This window comes from Accipiter gentilis, chromosome 33 (assembly GCF_929443795.1).
Source record: "Accipiter gentilis chromosome 33, bAccGen1.1, whole genome shotgun sequence".
Classification (NCBI taxonomy): domain Eukaryota; kingdom Metazoa; phylum Chordata; class Aves; order Accipitriformes; family Accipitridae; genus Astur; species Astur gentilis.
In genome coordinates, this window is record NC_064912.1 from 17,220,816 (window position 1) to 17,241,377 (window position 20,562).

Consider the following 20,562-nt stretch of genomic DNA (forward strand, 5'->3'; position numbering starts at 1 on the left):
GCCTTCCCATGCTGAACTTCTGCGATTACCCCTTGGCGCTGGCTTGCTTCTGCTATTTGATAAACCTCCGTGCTGGGTCAGATGATGTACAGGGGTTGACGTTTCTGTGCAACAGCTGGAGGATGGCAAAACTGCTCTTGCATTGAGTTGAGGGAAGGCAGGAAAGAGGGTGACAGGGAGTCAAGGACAGGCTTGGGGATGAGCTGCTGCCTTTTGAGTGTCCAAGGATGTTTGTCCCTATGTGCTCCCCAGTCCTGTGGCACTTCCTTGGTTTTCCCCAAGAGATACGTTCCCCGATTTCCCATTGCACGGAGTGTGAGACAAAAGCCCACCAAAAAACCTAAGCCAAGCCAAATGCATCCAAATGCTTGTTTTGGAGGTGGAAGAGTCACCCAGAGAGCTTAGACCTTTGGTACTTCAGGATATTTGAAACTAGAGAGGATAAAGTCCTCAGCCTGTGGGGAAACAACCCTGTCCGGGCTGGGAGGGATCACGCTCCATCACTCGAGGGGACGAGGGGGAACCTGTGCCAGGATGGTGAGCAAAACCTCCCCTGGCTGCTGCCTGCCGGGCAGCTGTATCCCAGCCTGCTCTGTCCAGAGGGAGATGCCCAAACTGGTGCTGGCGGCTGCACCCTCTGATGTTGCCTCATGCTGTGCAATGTCTTAGTTCTCCTGGTAAAACACCCCGCGGTCCCCAGTGAAACCACCGCTGCTGCTGCAGTGGGAGAGCAGCCTGGCACCACGGTGCCGGGGCGGTTTGGGGGGTTTTGGTTGAGGTATGAGAGCTGCCACAAAAATAGTGCTGGGGTAAGGGGATGGAGCCAGAGACTGGCAAGTGCAGAGCATTTGGCTCCTTTTGTTTTGATCGCTGTGATCTATAATTAGCGGCCAAGGTCTCTATAAATAGAGCCCTGCTGCGTGGGAACGTAGTGGAGAGGCAGTGGGTGCGCAGGAGGGGATTTGCAAGGACGGAGAGCACTGTTCTGTCCCTCCCCGGACCTGCGGGTGGGTGATGGCTTTGGCGCTGCCTGGGGATGGATCCAGCCCTGTGGCTAGAGCAGGTCAGAGAAGAGAGTCTGGACTGCAGCCCAGCTTCTTAATGTCCCATTACATGTCTGTGGGCCAGGTCTAGTCTCTGTGCTTCAGTTTACCCCTTTGCCACTTCCCTTAGGGTGGGATATATACTGGGTTGGCATTTGTGCCAGCGCTTTGCTGCCAGCGAGAGCTGCAGCCTGCCTGGAGATATTCTCCATCCCACCAGCCCTCCTTTCAGTGGCTGCCTAAGAATATTAATTTTGGTTTTTTTCCTTTGTGGATATGCTGGTTTGAAAGCAGGACAAAATTCAGGCTCACCTGGGAGCATCTGAAACTTGCTGGTGTTGTGGATAGCTAATGCCAAGGTGAGAGCATCTTCTGGATGGGCTTTCCCAGCTCCCCTGCGGGGCATCAGGAGGAGCATCCCTGGGCACAACGTATCCTCCCAACAAACTGGCCTCGCTCCATGTCTGGCGCTTTCCAGCGTGGCAGGGCAGAGTGTGAGAATGGGCTGTGAGCCCTGCCTCTACCCTACCCCTTATTTGCTGGAATCAAGTTGCTTTCTAAGACTGGGGGGGGCATTAAGACCACTGTTTGGGGGCGGATGCTTAAACCAGTAGTCAGCCGCCTCTGTGCTAGCGTTTGATCATGCATATGGGGTTGGGTGGGCCCATTCTCCGCAGCAGCGTTGCAGACCCTTCTTGGGCTCACAGCACAGTAGTCCTGCTCCTAAGTCGGGAACTCGGGCGGATTGTAATAGCGTTAACCTCAATACAATGGAGCAGACACCGCTGCTCCAGCCCGCGATGGCTGGGACGGAGGTCAGGAGGGAGTTCGGAGCTGATAGGACCGGGGTGGGATGAAGAGCAAGACCAGCCCAACATCTGGCAATGGTTAGGGGAGCACCGGGACCCCTGGACTGGGTATATAAATAGAAGAGAGGCCAGCTCAGAGGTGGGAGGTCTGGCACTGCATAGGGGGCTGCTGGGTCACATCTGGAGCCCCGCGTGGCCCCAGGCCCCGCTCCCGACCGTGGAAACGTAAGGAATTGATCAATGGATAAAAAAGGAGAACGGTGTAAGCGTTGGTGGCTGCTGGTGGGGGATCGGAGAAAGGGAGGGGTGCGTGCCCAATGATGCTGTGATGTGTAGGCTCGTGTAATTATTGTTTCCTAATTGACCCCCCTCCAAAATCTTCTTGATTTGGAAGAAAGGGGCATTTTAAAATGTCACCGTCAGCAGAGCTGCGCTGCGTTAATTTTCATCGTAGTTCCCTCCTTTGTCATCTATGTTGTTTTAAGAAGCCAAGAATCTGTGCGTGTGTTTTTCTCCTCCTTTTCAGATCAAAGCAGTTTACTTCAGTCTTGGCACAGAATGGAAATTCATTGGCAGGGATTAAAAACGAACCTTAAACATCCTGGCCTCTCTGTCCTTACTTTTTCCACACGTTTTGCCACTTAAGTGTTTCCAAGCTCTCCCTGCCCCCTCCTTCATGGAAGCACAAGGCTTTACAGACCCCCATTCCCCTCGTCCCTGGTGTTTCCCCCGCCATGGACAATTTTGCCAGTGCCTCTGTTCACCAGATCTTCAAGACTTTCAGTTTCTGTTTAGCATAAAAAGCTTTTGGCCTAAATCAAAGCGTGTTTCAAATTTAAAGCAAGCTGAGAGAGAAAGGGCTGGAGGGGAGCAGCTGTGTGAGGTTTGGACAGTGGCAGGGACCCCCACCCCAGATTTTTTCCAGGACGTGGGTCTGACTTGGTCTTGCAGTGCGAGAACTTTCTGCCTGGCTCCTCTGGTTTTCGATTCGACCTCAATGGAGGGGGGGAAAGCGATCCTTTGCACGGCTGCATCCTGCGACGGTCCAGAGGTGGTGTGTCTTCTCGGTGAATGCTGGTGATAGTGCCCTGCCAGTCCCACCAGTTTATGCAATGGTTTATGCAAGTGGGGGGAATGGCTCCATCCAGGAGCTCCTGGATTCATGGTCGTGGTGTGGATGGGAAATCATGCAGGATGTGAGCTGGCTGGGATGGCAGTGTTGGACAGCAGTGGGAAGCAGAGCTGGGGAAATAAGCGGTTTGGTGGGGAGCAGGGTGGAGGATGATCTGTGGGGAGGTTTCACCTGGGATGTTTAGTGCATATCTCAAAGATGAAGCAGTACAAGTAAGGAAATGTTGGGAATAATTGGGGAGGAGTGATCCTTTCTCCTCCAGGAGAGCTGGGCAGGAGAGGGACCCCTGAAGTTAGGGTGCAAGGAAGAGGGGACAAAGCACATCTTTGTGATTGCTCTACAGAGGTGAAGAGACAGCACAAGTGCTAGTGGTTCCTGACGGAGCTCAGAGATCTTTGGTGGATTTGTTGTGTTTAATTTTCAATACTGCTTTTGGGGGAAAAAAATCCATGAACCTACAGGGATCCTTGGGAATTCGTTCCCCAGGACATCGCTGAAGCTGGGACCAAGCAGCCTTGAAGGGGTTGGGAGGATATGCAGATCTTCATTTGCGGTCTTTCTAATATTAATGTCTTGCTTGATGCTGATCCAGTGTCATTTTGCTTACTGGGGTGGGGCGTGGGGATCCCATAACGGCGGCTTCAGGGGGGTTCATGTCTTCCCTTTTCTGTCTGCTCAAAGTCTCTGGCCCCAGTTGCTGCTGGAGGTGGGTCCTGCTGTCAAGACACCTGTGGGCACCTCCATGAACAGTTTCCTACCCTATACTCTTCTATTTTACCTCTTAGTTTGGTTTAGTGTGGTGTTTGGGGAAGTAAAACTGCTGAGCTGCAGAAGGGCGGTTCATGGGGGCTGAGGGAACAGGGAAAGGCTCCTCCAGGGACGGCTCCAACACTGGTCCTGGCACCTGGCTCTGTGGCCAGGGACCATCGCTGGGGCCCCAAAAGTGCCTGGGTTTACTGTGAGCTTAGGTGGATCAAGCTGGCTGTTTCTGTTCATGTCTTCTCGAGCGTGGACGGAGGACGCTGATGTCCACATCCAAGCCCCCTGAGAAGGGCGGTTGGTGTCTGCAGGACCCACTCGGGAGATGCCCCGGTGTGAAGCAGTCTGTGGTGGGAAGTTTGGGAGTTAACAGAAGGCGAGAGGATGAAAGTGGAGTTGGGAGAGCTAGATACAGCCAGCGACCTCCCAGTGGACGAGCGGCTTTGATGACCTGGCCCAGGTGCTTCCTTCCTGAAAAGAACACAGACCCTATTGTCTTCTGTGGGCTGAGCTGCAAAGCTGGAATTGCTCTTACGCTGAGCGACGAGAACAGGTTCAAGTGGCTCTGTCCCTTCTGCTTTTTCCCTACTCCTCCATCTCTTGAGACCTAGCAAAGATGTTTGTGTAGAAGACAGGTGCAAGAGCACTGAGGGAAATGAGCTGGATTTTAAGTTGTATTTATCTGGTTTATGGGAGGCAGAGTGATACAGGCGCTTGCAGCAGCTGGAGTTTCTTCTTCGTGACTTCTGGAAACCTGGGCTCCGTACCCGTGGCCTCCAGCCTGGCTGCAGGCTCTCGGCGAAAGAAAAATCGTGATCTGCTGTAACATGTTAATGCAGAAATCAAACCCGCCTCTAACGGCATTTAGCAGTGAAGATATCAGAGCTGGTAGCGAAATGACACAGCTAATTCCTGAGCGCACGATTACCCTCACGCAAGCACTTTGGGCCCCAGCTGGTGTTCCCACCCTCCGCCTCGCACGGTGGCCTCGGACCTGCCTTTCCTCTGCGTCCCACCGTGCTGTAAATATCTAACAAAACACAGCACTCCAGCAACGGCCCTGAATGCTGCAGCGGCGAGTGACAGATGGTAGCACTGGTATTTACTATGGGCAGTTGCTCCAGTTGCTTTTTCCATTTTTTTTTTTTTTTTTTTCTTTCTGGTGGAGTGGTTGAAATGAAGGCAGCGGGAGCTCTGCTGTAGTCCCTGCAGGCAGCTGAGCAAGGGGCTGCAGCGGTGGGTGCCTTCGGTGGGTGCCTGATCCCAGCTCTCTGCAAGCCAGGGCAGCACTGGGCTCCCAAGCATCCCCTGGTCCCTGGGTGGCCGTACCCATCTGCGGAGACATGAACGATCGACCCACCCAAGGAACCAACAAAACCACAATTTTTTGGCCCCATTGTTGCTTGGTGCCGGAGAAGGGGGTATGAAATGGGCTGCCTGTGGCACAGCCCCGTACCTGCCGGCTGTACCGCGTGGCAGTGGGGATGGGGCTGGTTTGAATTCTTTCCAGCCCTGTCACGGGCCACCGGCTGAGGTTGGTGAGGACCACCAGTGGGCTGTGGGCTATAGGCTGGGTAACGCTGGGCAATATCACCCCTTTTCCCATTGTGTAAAGGAATCTCTAGAAGAAGTGCCATCCTGGTGGCTGGCAGATCCCTGTTCCTGCCAAAAGTCCCATCTCTGCCGGGTCGTGTGGGGTATCCTGGCCTCGCCTGGTGGGATTTGGTGCTGCAAAACCCTTAGTGACAGCTTGGAGAGGAGGATGAGGACATGAATTGAACAAGGCAACAAAGCTGCTCCAAAAATCAAAGCATGTTCCCCCTTTTTTTTCTCGGCAGAGATCCTGTATTCATTGATTGTTGACATGACATATGTGGGTTGGAGAAAGGCAGCGGTGGCTTCTGGCAGGGGAGGAAGGGGCTGGGGGGGCCGGGGGGGGGCTCTGCAAGCTGAGATGCTGATTACCAGGGGCAGCAAATAGCTTGCAGCTGCCTCCGCTCAACATGCTCTTTGTGGCGCTTGCAGCCACTCTTTGGACGCAGCTATTTTTAATTTCCCCAAGCGCGCGCACAAAGCAAAGGGGGTGGGTGATGCCGCTGGCGTCCCCCCTTCCTGCCCCCTGCTCCCACCTCCTTCCCGGTCAGCCTTGCACTTCCCGGTCTCCTCCCAGCCTCTGGGGAATGGGGGGACCTGCCCTCTCCCCAATTTCTTTTTGGGTCCGCCTTGGGAGCCAGCCTTGGCTTCTCCCCCCCCCCCCCCCCCCCCCGCCCTGCGCCAGTGTGTGCGGGGAGCTGGGAAAATACAGAAATAAATAAATACGCAATTAGGCAGGCGTCCAGCCATGGAAGGAGGGGGGTGCTGCAAAAAAGAGGCTCAGGCCAAATTTTGGAATGCCTGAGAAAGTGGCTGGAGCTGCAGGCGAGTGCAGGGTTGTGGGCTTCCCACCGCTGCTCTCCTCCCGGCGGAGAAGGGGCGGCTGCGGCCCCCCAGGAGGAGGAGGAGGAGGAAGGAGGGTGGCAGCTCCCAGCCTTGCTCTCGGCAGGGGTTTTCCCCCATCTCTGCATTTGCAGAGTCCAGGACAAGGCATGTTTGTGCTGGAGGTGTGATGAGAGCAGGGGGTCTCAGCCAGCCCTAGGCGTGTTCTTGCCACAGCTAAAAAGTAAACTTTCAGCTGGTGTTTTTGGGGCCGAAAGCCGAGGTGTGCACTCTGTTCAAGCAGCAACATGGTTTGGGGTTAATAAATTACTTATTTGCAGTCCTTGTTTCTCTGTTACGGTAAGCCTTAGTGAATATTATATTTCTGCTTTATCCCAGACATGCATTATTCATCAGGTTTGGAGTCTGTAGAAGGGACATTGTCAGGTTAAAACTTGCGTGGAGAGAAGCCGAGGTCTTCAGTGAGGTTTTGTAAACGGCTTTTCTCAGGGTTGCTGAATCCAGGGTTTTTGCAGAAGTCTTTCACCTTTTGTCTGTGCTGTTTTGAGGCATTTCTGGTGAAAAATGAGAATTCCCAGGCAGGTTTTATTATGGGTCTTGCTCATTGAGTTATTATGGGCTGCAAGATACATAAGGTAGAAAAAAAATGCCAGCAAAAAACTGCTTGTCCCTCATGCCAGACCAGGTAACAGCGTGTGAATGTGCTTTTGGTAATACGTATTTTGTAAGACCTTTTCATTTTGCTCCCTCCCTTCAAAGCTGCGGAAGAGACTTCCCTGCAGTCACTGAAGTCTGACTGCAAGTAGGCAACGAGATAAAACAGCCAGTCAGTCTTGCTGAAAGTTAAAATTACCATAGGTAAATCACGTGTGCAGCAATTTAATGTTACCCTTCACCTCCTTCCCGCAGGATCCAGGAGCTGATTTGTCTGCGTACGTTAACGTGGCTCGCACCCTGCCACCCGCCGCGGGCAGCACGGCTCCTCTGCGACCTCTTCTGCTTTTAAGGGAGGGCAGGTCCCTGGGGCAGAAGTGCTGCGTGTGGGCCTTGGGCTGCTCTGGGGGCTGGCGAGAGCTGGGGAAGGCTCCCACCTACCAGGGAAGATTTTTTTTTCCCCTGTTTTCCTGGCATGCACCCCAGGGCCATGCCATATCTGCACTGCCGTTGCACCGCTCGCTGTGGGGATGCAATGCTGGGAGTCCCCACTTGCATGCCCCGTGCTGTGGGTGCTGTGGCTTCAGGTGCTGTAGCTGTGGCTCTCCGTGATTTTATGCCCAAATAGCGCCGTGGGGACCCGCAGAGAGGCTGTGGGCTGCTCTCTTGCTGCAGCCCACGGTTGTCACCGCTCTCCTCTTGGTTTCCATACAGCGATGCTTGCAGTGTTTCCTTTGCCGTGGGTGACAGGGTCCCTGGGGAGAGGAGGCGGAGGGGACAGGAGCACAGGTTGGTTTTAGACATGTCCCGGCAGCACCCTGAGCTTGCACGGGATTTCCACCCGTTGTTATGCTTGCGGCTGGGGAGAAAGGGTGGGTTTTTGGAGCACGCCCAGCCTTGGCCCTTTCCTCCTTGTTTCATCAGCCCTGCTGCAACTGCATCGATAAAGTCACAGCAGATCACCGGGGCACTGGGGAGCTACTGGGATATAATTAGGATTTTGGTTCGCTTTTCTGGCTGCTTTCCCATTAGGGGAGGGACGAGGATTATGGACAGAGCAGATGTGTGGAGGAAGGGGGTGTTTGGTTTGCACGGGCAGTTAATGCCATGCACAGGCTGATGCTGGGGGGTGAAGTCTCTTGTCCCAGGCATGGGGGATGGAGAAACCTCCTCGGGCTCATCCCCTTCAGGTGCACCAGCCCCAGATTGCTTCTCTCCGATGGGGCTGAACGGCTGCTCCCAAAGGAGAGGTTGCGGGGAGTGCTCCTGGGAGCAGCTCACGGCCATGAACTCGCTCCTCTCCCTGAATTCTTCTGCAAGTGCAGGAGCCAGATGGGAGCAGCAGGTTCAAGGAGAAAACGCTGATCCCCTGCGACATGGGGATGGTTCTGGCAGCCTGGTATGTTATTCCCAGCCTTTGTCCCTGGCTGTTGCAGGTGGCCAAAGCACTTTTCCCCTCGGGTGCCGTTTGCCTTTGAACCCGGCGGTGCCTGCTCAGCTAAGACGGCTCTGCTGTCTGCATCAGTGCCTCCACCACAATCTTACATATGGCAGCAAAGCCCACCTTGAATTGTTGCCGGGTGGTCTCTTTGCCCTGCAACAGCTGTGTGTACCTGTTGGGAGCTTTCCTCCGTGGGACTGCTTTTCTTGGCCAAAAAGCCTCCCATTTTGTGCCATTCGGTGGGATGGCTAATGGTCAAAGGTTGGAAAATGCTCTCCAGCTGCTTGCCTTGGCTTTTGGGAAAGTCTGCAGAATCCAAGCTTGTCTGGAAGCTGCTGGGAGCAACGCAGAGCAGGTATGGGTTTTTTTTTTTTATAGGGTTGAGGCATGGGGTGCAGGATGCGACAGCTGTTTGGTTGACCAACCCAGCCCAACGCAACCTCTTCTGCTTGGGTCGCCCTCGCACCTCCAGCTGCAGAACCCTGAGCGCCCTGGGAGCCCGGCTGTGTGGTATTCCCAGCCCAGCAGGAAACTCTGCAAAGCTCATAAGAGCAATGCTGGGGAATAATGAGATTTCCAGGCTAATTTGGCCGGATTCAAGAACTTCCACTGAAGCATCTGCACCCGTGGGAGTTGCCTGAGCCTCCAGCGGATCTGGTGCTGCCGATCGGCTGCGGGGTTGTCCTCTCCTCGTTTGCAGTCAGTGAGCGCTGGTGCAAGATGCTGTATTGACAGACCTCGGGGGTGAAGGTGGGGGCTTGGGGGAAACCCCACCTTGGTGTCAGTGCCGTAGTGCATGGTTCCTGCAGGAGATATCCAACGTGGGACGTAACCGGTGTCCGCTTTGCTGCAGCCAGACTGGAGCCCGCTATTTCCCAGCAGAAGGGAGAGCAGGCGGGCATGGGGTGACCTGTGTAATGCATGGTGGGGTGGGAGGTGTTGGCCACGAATAAATTGCCTTTATCCACTGTAAAGCAAAATCTGCTGAGCAAATCTTCAGTTCAGCTGAGCCCAAAAGCAGCCAAACTGGGGAGAAACCGCAGCCATGGCCCTGTGGTACAGCATTGGGTCAACTGGTCGGATGGAGTTGGGTTGAGTGGGTCTAATCCTGTGTCCTATAAAAGTGTTCAGCAGAGCTTTGCTGAGAGGCTTCTGCTGACTTTGTCCATTGCAAGTTAGTGCTTTCCTTCTTCTATTTCTGTGTTTTAGTGAAAAAAATGAAAATTTGTAATTCATGTGAAACGGAAAGTTTTTTCTTCTATTTGGACACCGGGAAATGTCTTGCCATTTTATTTGCTCTTATATTGGTGCTGTAAATAACGTTGAAGCTAACATCAACTGCAGTTATTTTCCCACTTTGCAAGAAAACTGGCTTCAAAATCAAGCACTGAGGGAGCTTTGCGCTGGGTTCATTTCCTAAGGTTTTCCCCAAGATGCAAAGCCCTTTTCACTTAAATGTCTTTCGCACCTTTGCGTAGCTGCTGTAAGGATCCTGAGTGAGGGCATTGCCCCTCTCACCAGTTTTTCTACCCAACTCTAGGCTCAAAAGCAAAAGGTCTCTGGAGAGTCAATGCAGCAGTCTCAGCCCTGGCGTGACGGGTTAATGGAGCCAGCCTGGGCTGTTGGGCAGAGCCTGCCCCAGTTCGGCCTCGGCTCTCCAGCACAGCCGATGTTGGGGCAGATGCTCAGGCCATTTCCCTCACCCCCATGAAGCAGAAATCCAGTTCTAGCTGAGGTTGAACGGGGCTTGGGTGGCTGGTCAAGACAGGAGGAGATCACCCTCCCTCCATCCAAGCTTTCCACCTCCTGGGCTGTCTCCAAAATTGGCATCACTGTGTCTGTGACCCTCAGCGTGCGGGTGACCTTACGAGTCCTGCTATGGGGATGTGGTTTCTGATGTTTTGGTGAAGCCCTTTGTTCCTGGGGAGGGACGTGTGAGCCGGCGTGCACGAAGGTGGTGGTGAGCCCCCGCACGTGTGTGCCTGGCAGCGTGCGGTGCAGGGACAGCCTGGGACTTGTCTCCTACACCAAGGGGGTGGAGAATAAAGTTGACAAGGCCAATTTGGAACAGTGCAATTTAAAATTCAAATATCAAGATGCAAATGAAGCCCTCCTTTCCTTCCCTTCCCACCCCCAAACGACTTAGTTTCCCTCTCTACGCAACTTGTCTGCCATAGTCCCTGCACCAAGCTCTGGTCCCTCACCACATGTACCGTCCTGGCACGTGGTCTTGCCGGGCTTTTGCGATCGGGCTGATTACCATGACAAGTCGCTTGAATGCTGCAGATATTTGCTTCCCCTTGGCTGTGTAGCTGTTGTGCTTGCATGTCGGGGAGTGGAGAAGATGCCACGCTGGCAGCTGTGAGCAGATGGGGTCGGATCTGTTATCATGTATTCCTCCCACCCCCCTCCTAGGAGGGGAGGAGGACATTTTGCATTTTAAATGCATTTGAATCCTGGAGAGGGAAGAATAACTCTTGGGTTTGCAGGGCTGCGAGATGGTGCCTGCAGCATGGCTGGGCTGGCAAGTGCCTTTGCAATGCTGGTCTTCTGCTTTGGTCCCCCAAGAGCTGAGATGTGGCTTGAGCAGCTGCTCCGAGCTCTTTGTGCAATGCTGGGCTTTTGCTTGGGTCCCCAAAGAGCTGGGGTGGCAGCTCAGAGTGGCTCCTCGACCCCCATTCCGGTGGTACCTTGCTCTTGTTCCCATCACAGTGCCGACGTTCTCTGCATCTTCTGTCCCTCTTCCCCTCCAGCAGCGTTGGACGTGGAGCACGCGTGTGCACGGGTGCAAGCTCCCCTGAAGGGCTCCCTGGATTTGGGGATGCTGCTGAGGACCCGGAGGGTCGGACCCCAGCGCCGAGAGAGGTTGCACCCACTCGGTGACCACTATCGGGTTTGCTGACCCTCCCTGCTTGGTGCGGGTGATTGTGTCAGGACAGAATACGACCATCCCCATCGTGCACAGACCCCTTGGAGGCCGTTCAGCAGGAAAGAGGTTAACAGGAAAGAGGCAGGCTAGGCTCTGGCTGTCAGCTCCCGACCCCGCTTTGGGGTGGGGAGCAGCTGGGAGCTGCAAGAGCGGCGCGAAAATCGCCATATAAGGCCAAGATAAGCCAGCTTCAGCCTCCCGCGCAGCCCCGGTCGGGCTTGCTCTGCTCCAGCGTGTGTTCCCCGCATGGGTGTCCATGGGGACAGGGCTGCGGGTGGGAAGCATGGCCCCAAATTTGCTGCCTTGGTGGCAAACCCCCCCCCAGGATGGGTGCTCCCCGTGGTTTGCTGAGGTTGGTGCTGGGTGGGAGAGGAGCCTGAGGGTGCTCGCAGCCAGTTCGCAGGCAGCTCACGGCCGGCTCGCAGCCTCGCTCAGTGTTTAGACTCGCTGTCTGTGGACGTAAACACCGACTCTGCTTAAAAGTGGCCCCTGGCTGAACTCATCTGCCCAGCCCCTGCACTTCGCCCCCTCCCCAAATTGCTCTCGGGGAAGAAAATTCTTTCCCCCGGGCGAAAATGGAGCTGATGTTGTTTTATCTCTTGGTAGCGGCTCGGGAGGGCTCTATAGGAGCCCGGTGTGCAGGAATAGGCATGCATGGAGCTTGCTAACCCATCCTCCAAGGCCACCTCCCCAAGCTGGTTCCTTGGGGTGGGTGATTTGCGGCTGGGGGGAGCTCCTCCAGCAAAACAAATTTCAGGAGCCTGCTGTCGGTGCCTGTGATGAGCAAGCAGGGGCCAACAGTGGAGAAATGCCGTGATGGGGCTGGGGTAAGCGTTACGGCATTTATCCAACTGGGAGGGTGTTTCTGCATCACTAGCTGCACACCAGGGCAGGTGTCCAGTCCCCTCCTGGCACTGGGACGGGGTGGCTGCTGGTGGCACCGTGAGCCAGGTTTGCTCACATGCCAAAGGCACATCTGCAGAGCACCGGTTGTGCCTCCATCTGTGAAAGGGGCTGACGGCTTCTGGCTGGCTGGAGAGTCCAGGCAGCAGTGAGATGGAGGGACATCTTCCCCTGTTTCTTGCACAGGGGCACGAGGTGCGCATGCAGAGGGATGCGCGTTGCTTGATACCTCTGTTGCGTTCCCTTGCCAACAGTAAAAACCTGCTTTTCTATTGCCTGGTGCACAGCCCGAGCAAGCTGGAGGTTTCTCAGTGGCTTCACTGAGCTGTAGTTGCTGATATGGGAAGGCTGCAGGTGGGAAAGAGCCTGCAGAGGTCGTTTTCATGAGCCTTTGTCTAATTTAATAAATCCAGGATGCTCAGCCTGTTAGACGATCTATAAGTGTAATAAAATCTGCCCACTGCAGAGCTCCGGTCGCGTTGTGGCCATATCGATAGCCTTATGCCTAGTGGCAGGAAGCCTAAAACGCTCATTAAAGCCCTGCTGCTGTGCCAGCCCCGTTTGCCCGGCGCCTGGGCAGCTCGGGGCACATCGTGGCTGCCCTGCCAGCACCGGCAGGCTGGGTGCTCCAGCAGCAGCACCCAGCAGCCATGGTGCATGCACGGGTGCATCCCCAGCTGGGATTTAGGGAGGCCGTGTATAGCCTCGCACAGCTGAAAAGGGAGCTCCCTTTGACTTTTCAAGGAGTTGGTGGTTTCTTGCTGATGGCCTCCGGGTGGGAATGGTGGACGTGGCTGCGGTGCGGGCTCCCCATACCGCGCCGGTGCCGGGAGCTGCCTGTCCAAGCTGCATTGCTGCCCTCGCCCCAAGGCATGGTTGTCTCCATGTTGCTCCGATGCGCCCGTGGCGATGCGGCAGCGGAGTCTTGCTCCCTCCCACGGCGCTGCCCAGCCAAGATCCCGCTCGCATCCCGCCTCGAGCACTGTGATCAGCCGAGCCTGGGCACTGGGGATGGGTGAAGCTTTTAGCGAACACTGCAGCTGCCTTTGCAGAGGACTCGGGAGTGCTGCGAATGAGCAGCGCGCTCGTCGGCAGCCACCCTCATGAATATTTTAGCTCGGAGAATTAACATTTGTCAAGAAGCGTTTATGGAAGCAGCGTGGATGTCTCTTCCCCAGGCGCCGGAGGTTTGCTGCTGCTCTGGGGTGGTGCTGGGAGCCAGGGCAGAGCCAGCCAGAGCCCGAGCTCTTTTCGGGCAACGTCGCAGTGGAGCGGGACAGCAGAGCTGCGATCTCCCCCGGGATGGCCGAGTCCCGGTGCCAAGGCAACCAGCCCGCCATGCGAGATAGACAAATGGTTGTGGTGGTTTTTTTTTTTTCCCTTCCCCTCCTGGTTCTTGGCAGAAAGTAAAATGTCCCTTTTGTTTGGTTTCCTCCTCCCCCTGCCCCATCGCCTTTCTTTAAAGGTTGTGTTCCAGATTTCATTAACCCACGTTGTGTAATAGCTCTGGAGAATGGCGTGGGCATTGGCCGTGTCCCGCCGAGGCCGTGGCAGAGCCGCTCCTTGGGAGCTTGACCGCTGGGTTACCTGTTCAGAAGACATCTTGTGTACAGTTTCTGAGCGAAACTCCCTTGTATTTTGGATTGAGGTCCTACAATGCACACGTGTTAGAAATTATGGGGCAGGTACTTGGAGAAAATTTGGAAATTTTTGAATCTAAATAATCCTGTATTTCTACCTCAGCCCTGCAAAACAGTATGGAAATGAGGGACTCTTGCAGATAAACCATGTTGATTTACAGCATCAGCCCCCGCGCCTGTGAGTTCGTTGCCCACAGAGCGTCCAGCACTGTGCACCCTCCTGCCGCAGCACCTGGGTCTCCCCAGTAATGGGGATTTCTTGGGATTTCTTCCTCTGGGCTTGTAAGAGCTCCCTGTTCTTGCTTTCCCTCCTTTCCACTGTCCAAGGTGGGGGCTGCTGCAGTTGCTGGGCTCTGCATCCTAAGAGCATCCATGCAAAAGTCCCTGCATCTTGTCCGGAGGCTGCTGGGTTTGTGGATGTGGAGAGCACAGCGTGACTTGTGTCCTGGGCACCCAGGAAGGGAGAGGAGGAGGAGGAGAGCGTACTATAGGCTTTGTGTAGTATAGAGGGGGACGCTGCGAGCACGTGTGTGTGTAAATACCGATCTGTCATACCAGAGGGAAACAGCAGCGCAATTGTTTCTTGGCTCTGGTTCTTCTGCTGATACTGGCAGTGTGGAGAGCTGTAGCTGCTCATATGGTGCGGGTGCTGCCTTCCCCGTGCCAGCGAGCGGTGGGGGGCTGCTCCGCTCACCAGGCTCTAAGTGGCCGGTGGCACCGAGGAGAGCTGGTGTTCATGATGGTGCCCGTAATGGTGTCCTCTGCTGGTACACCCTGCTGTGCTTCCACTCCTCCCCCCAGTTAAAAGACATACCCAGGCACCAGATCCAGTGGCGGGGTAGCTGCGTGCTCCATCCCATTGACAACAGCATGGGAAATGGCAAAGGCAGGGCCGGCGCCTGGGGACAGGTCTGTCCCCGAGGTGGGGACCAGCAGAAGCCAGCAGCTGGAGCTGGAGCCGAGCCTGAGCGTCCACTCCTGCCTCACCTGGACGCGAAGCCTCCCCAGGGTCCGATGCTGGGTTTGACCTCGTATCAAAGCATCTGCTCTTCAAAGGGCTGGTTGAAGTCCCAGCCTTGTTATTGTTTTGGTGTCTCTGCTGTATAATACCTCCCTGCTTTTGCATTTATTTATTCCCTTCTAGTTGCCAGAGCCGCGCAGTCCTCACCTGGCCTGGGACCAGCTCTTTTTGTCCTTCCCCAGGGATTCCCAGCCCTGAGAAACCCCCCAGCACAGAAATGGGTGCTCAGAGGCGAGAAAGGGGTCCATGTGTCCTCATCTCCTGCTGCAAAGCCTCTCCCATCTCTCCTGCTCCCATGCCTCCCACCCCACAGCTTTGGCACCACGTCAGGGCTGTCCCTGTTCTCCTGGTTCCTTAGGGAAAGCAGCCTTACGCCGTCAACAGCAACTCTTCCAGGGATCCCCGGCCGTTTTCAAGGTGCTCCTGGGGTGCAGCACTGCCCGAGCCTCGTCCTTTTCCTCGGTGGAGTTTGCATCTGTGCGCGCGCGCGTTTCCACCTCGCACCATTTGCATTTCGCTTTGCTTCAAAGTGCCTGCGCTGCCTCCAAGGAAGGAAATAAATAGTGTAAAGGAATTTACATCCCGAGCAAGGCTGCTGGTCCGTCAGGTTTCATCTGCTGCCGAGAGGTGTGGGGGTGCAGGGGGGGCTGCCATGGAATGGTGGGTTTGTCCCTGGTGCCTGTCCTGTCCCCGGCCATAGATGCAAGGCGGGGGGCAGCCCCAGCTTTGCTCGCAGCCCCTCTCCTGGGATCCTGGCTCGGAGACACGGTGGCAGACGGGGACCCATCCGTCGGGCTGCGTGAGATGCCAGCGTTCACCCTTGCGAGGAGGAGTGTGTTGGCAAAACCACTTCACAGGGCCGGCCCGGCGGTGTGGGGTCCCCAAACCGGCTCCTCCGCTCTGGGCACGCTTGGGTCAGGGCTGGGTGTGAGCGGTGGGGGAAGCCACCCCGAACGCTGCCGTGGGGTTAAAGAGGGAGGAGAGCAGGCGGGTTTTGCAGGGAGTCATCTCCTCCTCTCCTCCTGTGCCAGCTCCCTGCCACGTCCCTGCGGGGCCTCCCGGGGAGTTGAGGGGTGCCTGTGGCAAGAGGGACCGAGTGTTTTGGGGTCCCCATGAGGGACTGGGCCTCCCTCCTGGAGCCGCCCTCATCCCCTTTTTTCCCTGTCTTGGTTGTTTTCCCTGGTGCAAAAATGTTCTGGGTGGGGAAGGGGGTCGGATCCAGGCCTTACAGTCCTGGAGGCCTTGGCTGTGCCAAAGGCCAGCGAGACAAAAACGTTTCTAAGGCTCCACTTGGAACAGGAGAAAGTTTTTCCGTTGGGTTTTTGTAGCTCCCAGAAAATGGGGTTTTATTTTTGCTGTCTAAGACAAAAAAATCCTCTTAGGAGCCGACTATCCGCCACAGTGCAGGGCGGGCGGCTGGGCATGCATCGTGCTGGGGGTCTGGGCTTGGCTTTGCTTCCCCTCCCTCTCTTCATCCCTTGGGGTCTGTGGATGCTGATGCTGGTTTCCACGAAGGAAAAGAGATTTTGGTGTCCCTGATGTACGACCGGTCCCGTTTGTGTGCCCATGCAGGGCACTGATGCTGCAGCACCCGTGATGGCTCCATGTCTCCCCTGGACTGTTGTGGGATGTTTCCACCCAGGCATGCAGATGCAGGGAAAGCCCTTTTCCTGGGGAAGGGGGCTATTTCCTATGGCTCACAGATGGGTAAATCGGAGGCCTCGGGGGGCTGATCTGAATTTCCTGGGGTTGTAGGCTGGGGCCATCGAGCTTTCCTCAATCGCCCCTTCTTTGTGTGGCACAGGCTGCTTTTGGAGAGGTTTTACTGGCAGGGGAGCTGGTTTCCATGGTAAAAACCTTAACGGTGTCTGCCAAAAATCTGTCTCCCCGTTAGCCCGGCCATCTGGAGGGTGCAAGGAAGCTTTAGTGGGGTGAGGAGGTGGCTGTGGGCTGCTTTGGGTGCTCCTTTAGCACTACTGGCAGCTTGGAGGGGTCCCTCCACCCAGTCATTTATGCCCCAGGTTCATCACTGGGATGCAGGGGGGACCCCAGTGTCACCGAACCTGGTGGGGCACAGGTAGGCTGGGGATGAGGGAGACATGACATTGCTGCTCAGGGAGGGAGGGTTACGGGCACCGTGCACTGGGAGCGGGTGGCCGCACTGTAATCGGATGAGCCGCCGCCGCTCCAGATGGACCTGTCAGTTCTTGTCAGTGCTGACACCCCTCCGGGTCCCTCTGCATCCCCTCGGGCCAGGGGGGCCACCGCCTGTCCCACTCCACTGTGTCTGCTGGGAGCAAGGGGGCTGGGAGGTGACTGTGTTTGCAAAGCCCGTCAGACAAACAATATCCCTTCCGTGCTGCGGTCCTTCCCTGGCAAACTCCGTGTATTGTTAATTTTAATGGGAAAAACCTGGCACGCGTGTCTGTCTAAGGTGCCTGAGCCATTCTGTGCTGAGGGCGGTGGGGCCGTGCTGCTTTGCCACCCTCTGTCCCCTGGTGCCACCCCACCATGCCACATGGTAAAATGGCAGCTGCAAACCCAAAGCTGGCGACTCAGTGCCTTGCCTTGGTGTCCCCATGCTGCAGCAGGGCAGCCATCCTTTGTTTGGCATAGGAGAAGTGTCTCGGTGGTAGCAGTGGACTGGGCTGGCAGGGGTCGTGCCTGCTGGTCTCTGTCCCCAGATGTGCGGCACAGGGCTTTGCTGCGTGCCAGCGTGGTGCACAGATGGGCCTGGGTACCCGTGGGCAGAGCATCTTGGTGTGTAGGATCCCACTGTCCACCGTGAGAGGTTTTAGGGTTCAACTCTGCACTCATCTGTTCTTCTCTCCTTAAACATTACTCCTTTCTCCTTTCCCTCGCAGCCGACAACCCTCCCGCAGGGCACCATCAACATGAACCAGTGCACGGATGTGGTGGATGGGGAGAGCCGGACGGGGCAGAAATTCTCCTTGTGCATCCTGACGCCGGAGAAGGAGCACTTCATCCGGGCCGAGAACAAGGAGATCATCAGTGGGTGAGTGCAAGTCTGGGGCTGAGCTGCCATGTGGCTCTTCCCTTAGCTGGGAGGAAGAGGAGGGCAGGCAGGACCTTGCCTAAGGCCGGGTGCTGTGGCAGTTCATACCCAGGCTGATGCCCAAGCGATGATCACAGCCTGCTGCAGGGACAGTCCTGGAGGCTGGCTGTAGCTGCTGCCTTGCAGTCAGCTCCAGTCTCCTCCATCTTTTTGGCAAGGACAGGGTTTCTTTCCCCTTCCCTGCTCCCCTGCCTGGCAGACCCCTGCCATTGCCTGGTGCTCTGCAGCAGAGGGGGGGCCTGAGCCCCCTCTCCAAGCCACCAGATTTATGGTGTGAGCATAAGCACTGACTTCAGCAGAGACCTGTACACCGGCAAATTATTTAAGTCCTTCCTCCACGCCTAGTGTGCGTGTTCAGCCGTGCTGGGCTGAAGTCTGAGGCTTCCCAATATACTGGACACATTTCAGAGCCAGTGCTCAAGGAAACTCAGCCTCTGCTGGAAGCCTTGGCGAGGTGCTGCAGCTAAGATGCTCCTGAGTCACTCGTTACTTAGGAAGGCCACCGTTTTCAGGTCAGTTTTGTTGTCTGCCGTTGGGCAATATCCTGCTCCCCGCTGCAGAACAATGCTCCCAGCGGTGTTTAGCCCCGGATTGACCTGAGCTACACTGGAGCATCTGTGGGATGCTCAGAGGGTGCATCTGATGCTGAGGTGCTCCTGTGCTGCCCATGGCAGCTTCAGCCCCAGCAGAAAGCAGCTATTTACTGACCGGGCTATTTTACTTGGCTGTTGGGTGAACACCAGGACAGGCTTGGAGCTGATGGGTGCTGGGGTGACCCCATGGTGCTTTTAGGACAGCATCCGATCAGGCACCCAGCCTGCCGGCGCAGGTCCTGTCCCCACACCAGCCGCAGGTCCCGTAGTCCTGGGGCTGGCGTGTCCAACCCCGAGCACCATATACCTTCTGGTCCTCGTCCATCCCTGGGCAGACGTGGCCTCCTGGGGCTGCCCACTCTGCATTTACCCCATCCCCATTCAGACTCGCCTTCACAGCACCCACCTCGCCCCGCTCACTCCCTGCGGGCAGGCTGGCAGAGGGGGTGGACGCAGCCCACCCCCCCTGGTCCCAGTGGAGGATCTGACCTCCAAGAACGATTAAAATATCATCACTCACAGGAGCTCCTGCCACTGGGATGCAGTTGCTCAGCAACGCTGAAGATTAGGCCACTAAAATGAGCAAATTGCGGTAGATTTCCTAACTCCAGGTGTTGGATGGTGACCTAGAAACACCCTCGTCCATCGCTCGCATGCCGGCTTGGGTTGAAGCCAGCGCTGGTGAGGGTGCAGAGCTGCAGGAGAGCCGAGCCGCTGGCACTCAGCAACAGACTGCAACAGTGCTGCTGCTCATCTGTGAGCATTTCCCACGTGGGATGTCTGGAGCTTGGTGCCTCCCTCCCAGATTTGGTTGACATTTGAAACTAGAGCAGAAAGTTGAAGGGCTGAAGCGCTCGCTCTTTCCCACTCTTCCCAAGGCACAGCCCTGGCAGCAGCAGAGTCAGTGCTTTCAGTTGAGATGATTTCTATTTCCAAGCCTTTTCTTTGCTTGTGACTCCCCCCGTTTTGGTAAATACCGGTTGAAATAGGTATTTTTCTACCAAGAGCTTGGGATTTTGATCAGATACATGTTTTCATGCGTTGAAACTTCCCTGCTCCACGGAGACATGCGAGCGTGGGTGATTCCCCCTTCCATACACGGCTGCCCCCCCCCAGCCCCATTTGCAGCAGTGGGGTTGCGGCGGCTGTCGAGCCAGGGTGCAGAGGCGTGGGGGGACCATGGCAGGGGGGGAGCTGGTTCCTCTCCCCTGGCCAAGGTGGGAGCGATGGCTGTGCCCCAAAACATGACCAAACCCCATGCCTGGCTCTGTTCTCCCTCTCCCCATGCTCCAGTTCGCAGCTCAGCCTTTTGTTGCCGGTCCTGCCAGCCGTGCGGGAGGGAGAGGCATTGCAGAGCAAGGTGGGGCTGATTTATTGTTCATTGGCCCGGCGCTGGATTTTGAAGGAGCGCGTTTGCTCCTGACTGCAAGCATTAATCATCCCAAAACAGTCCCACTCTGGGTCCAAGCCAGGCGGGTTTCATTTGCAGTTGCAGCACGACAGGAAGATTTCCCCAGCCGGGGGAGAATTTGTTTTACGTTTGTTGCATGCTTCTGGCATTTATTGCTTAACCAAAACCCACTTGATGTGGTCATCTCAAAACGCTTTACAGCAGCAGCGTGCGAAGTGGGGGGAACAGGAGAGGGAAGCAGGGACAACTGAAGCAGGAATGTTTCCCAGCAGTCCACGGATCCCCGTGAGTTCGCAGAGATGCAGGGGCAGGTCGTCAGGCCACAGCGGGGAGGGCACAGGAGGGTCCCCCCAAACAAGCGACTTGTGCAGGGGATGGACTTCGCAATGCCAAGTTCACGCTGCTCTTTCTTGGACAAAAGCGCTTTGTGTGCAGTGTACAGGCATTGGCATCACCGAAGGGGGAAGGTCTTGCTGGAGGCTCTGTCCCTCTCGGCTGTCTTTCAGGATCCTTGAATCCCTGTCCCATGTGAGCCTTGGCCGTGGCCTCACTCTTGCAGCAAGTGGGGTTTGAGCCAAAGCACCCCAGCATCATCCCTCCTCCCCTTCTGTCCTGCCTTGATTTTTCCCCCAGGAGCTGGTTGGGATGATTTCTGGGTACTGTTTACCACATTGACCCTGACCAGGTTGGAGAAACTGAGCTCCTCTGTATGCCC

The 20,562-nt window shown here is 56.0% G+C and overlaps 1 protein-coding gene across 8 annotated transcripts in view; it reads left to right on the forward strand.

The window, feature by feature from the left end:
• The window catches only part of MPRIP (myosin phosphatase Rho interacting protein), an 88,167-nt gene that overhangs the window by 17,554 nt on the left and 50,051 nt on the right, over window positions 1-20,562 (forward strand). For all 8 annotated transcript variants that reach the window (XM_049791347.1, XM_049791351.1, XM_049791352.1 and 5 more), the window contains exon 4: window positions 17,632-17,783. In XM_049791347.1, coding sequence (XP_049647304.1) covers window positions 17,632-17,783 — 152 coding nt within the window. The remainder of the gene's footprint in view (window positions 1-17,631; window positions 17,784-20,562) is intronic.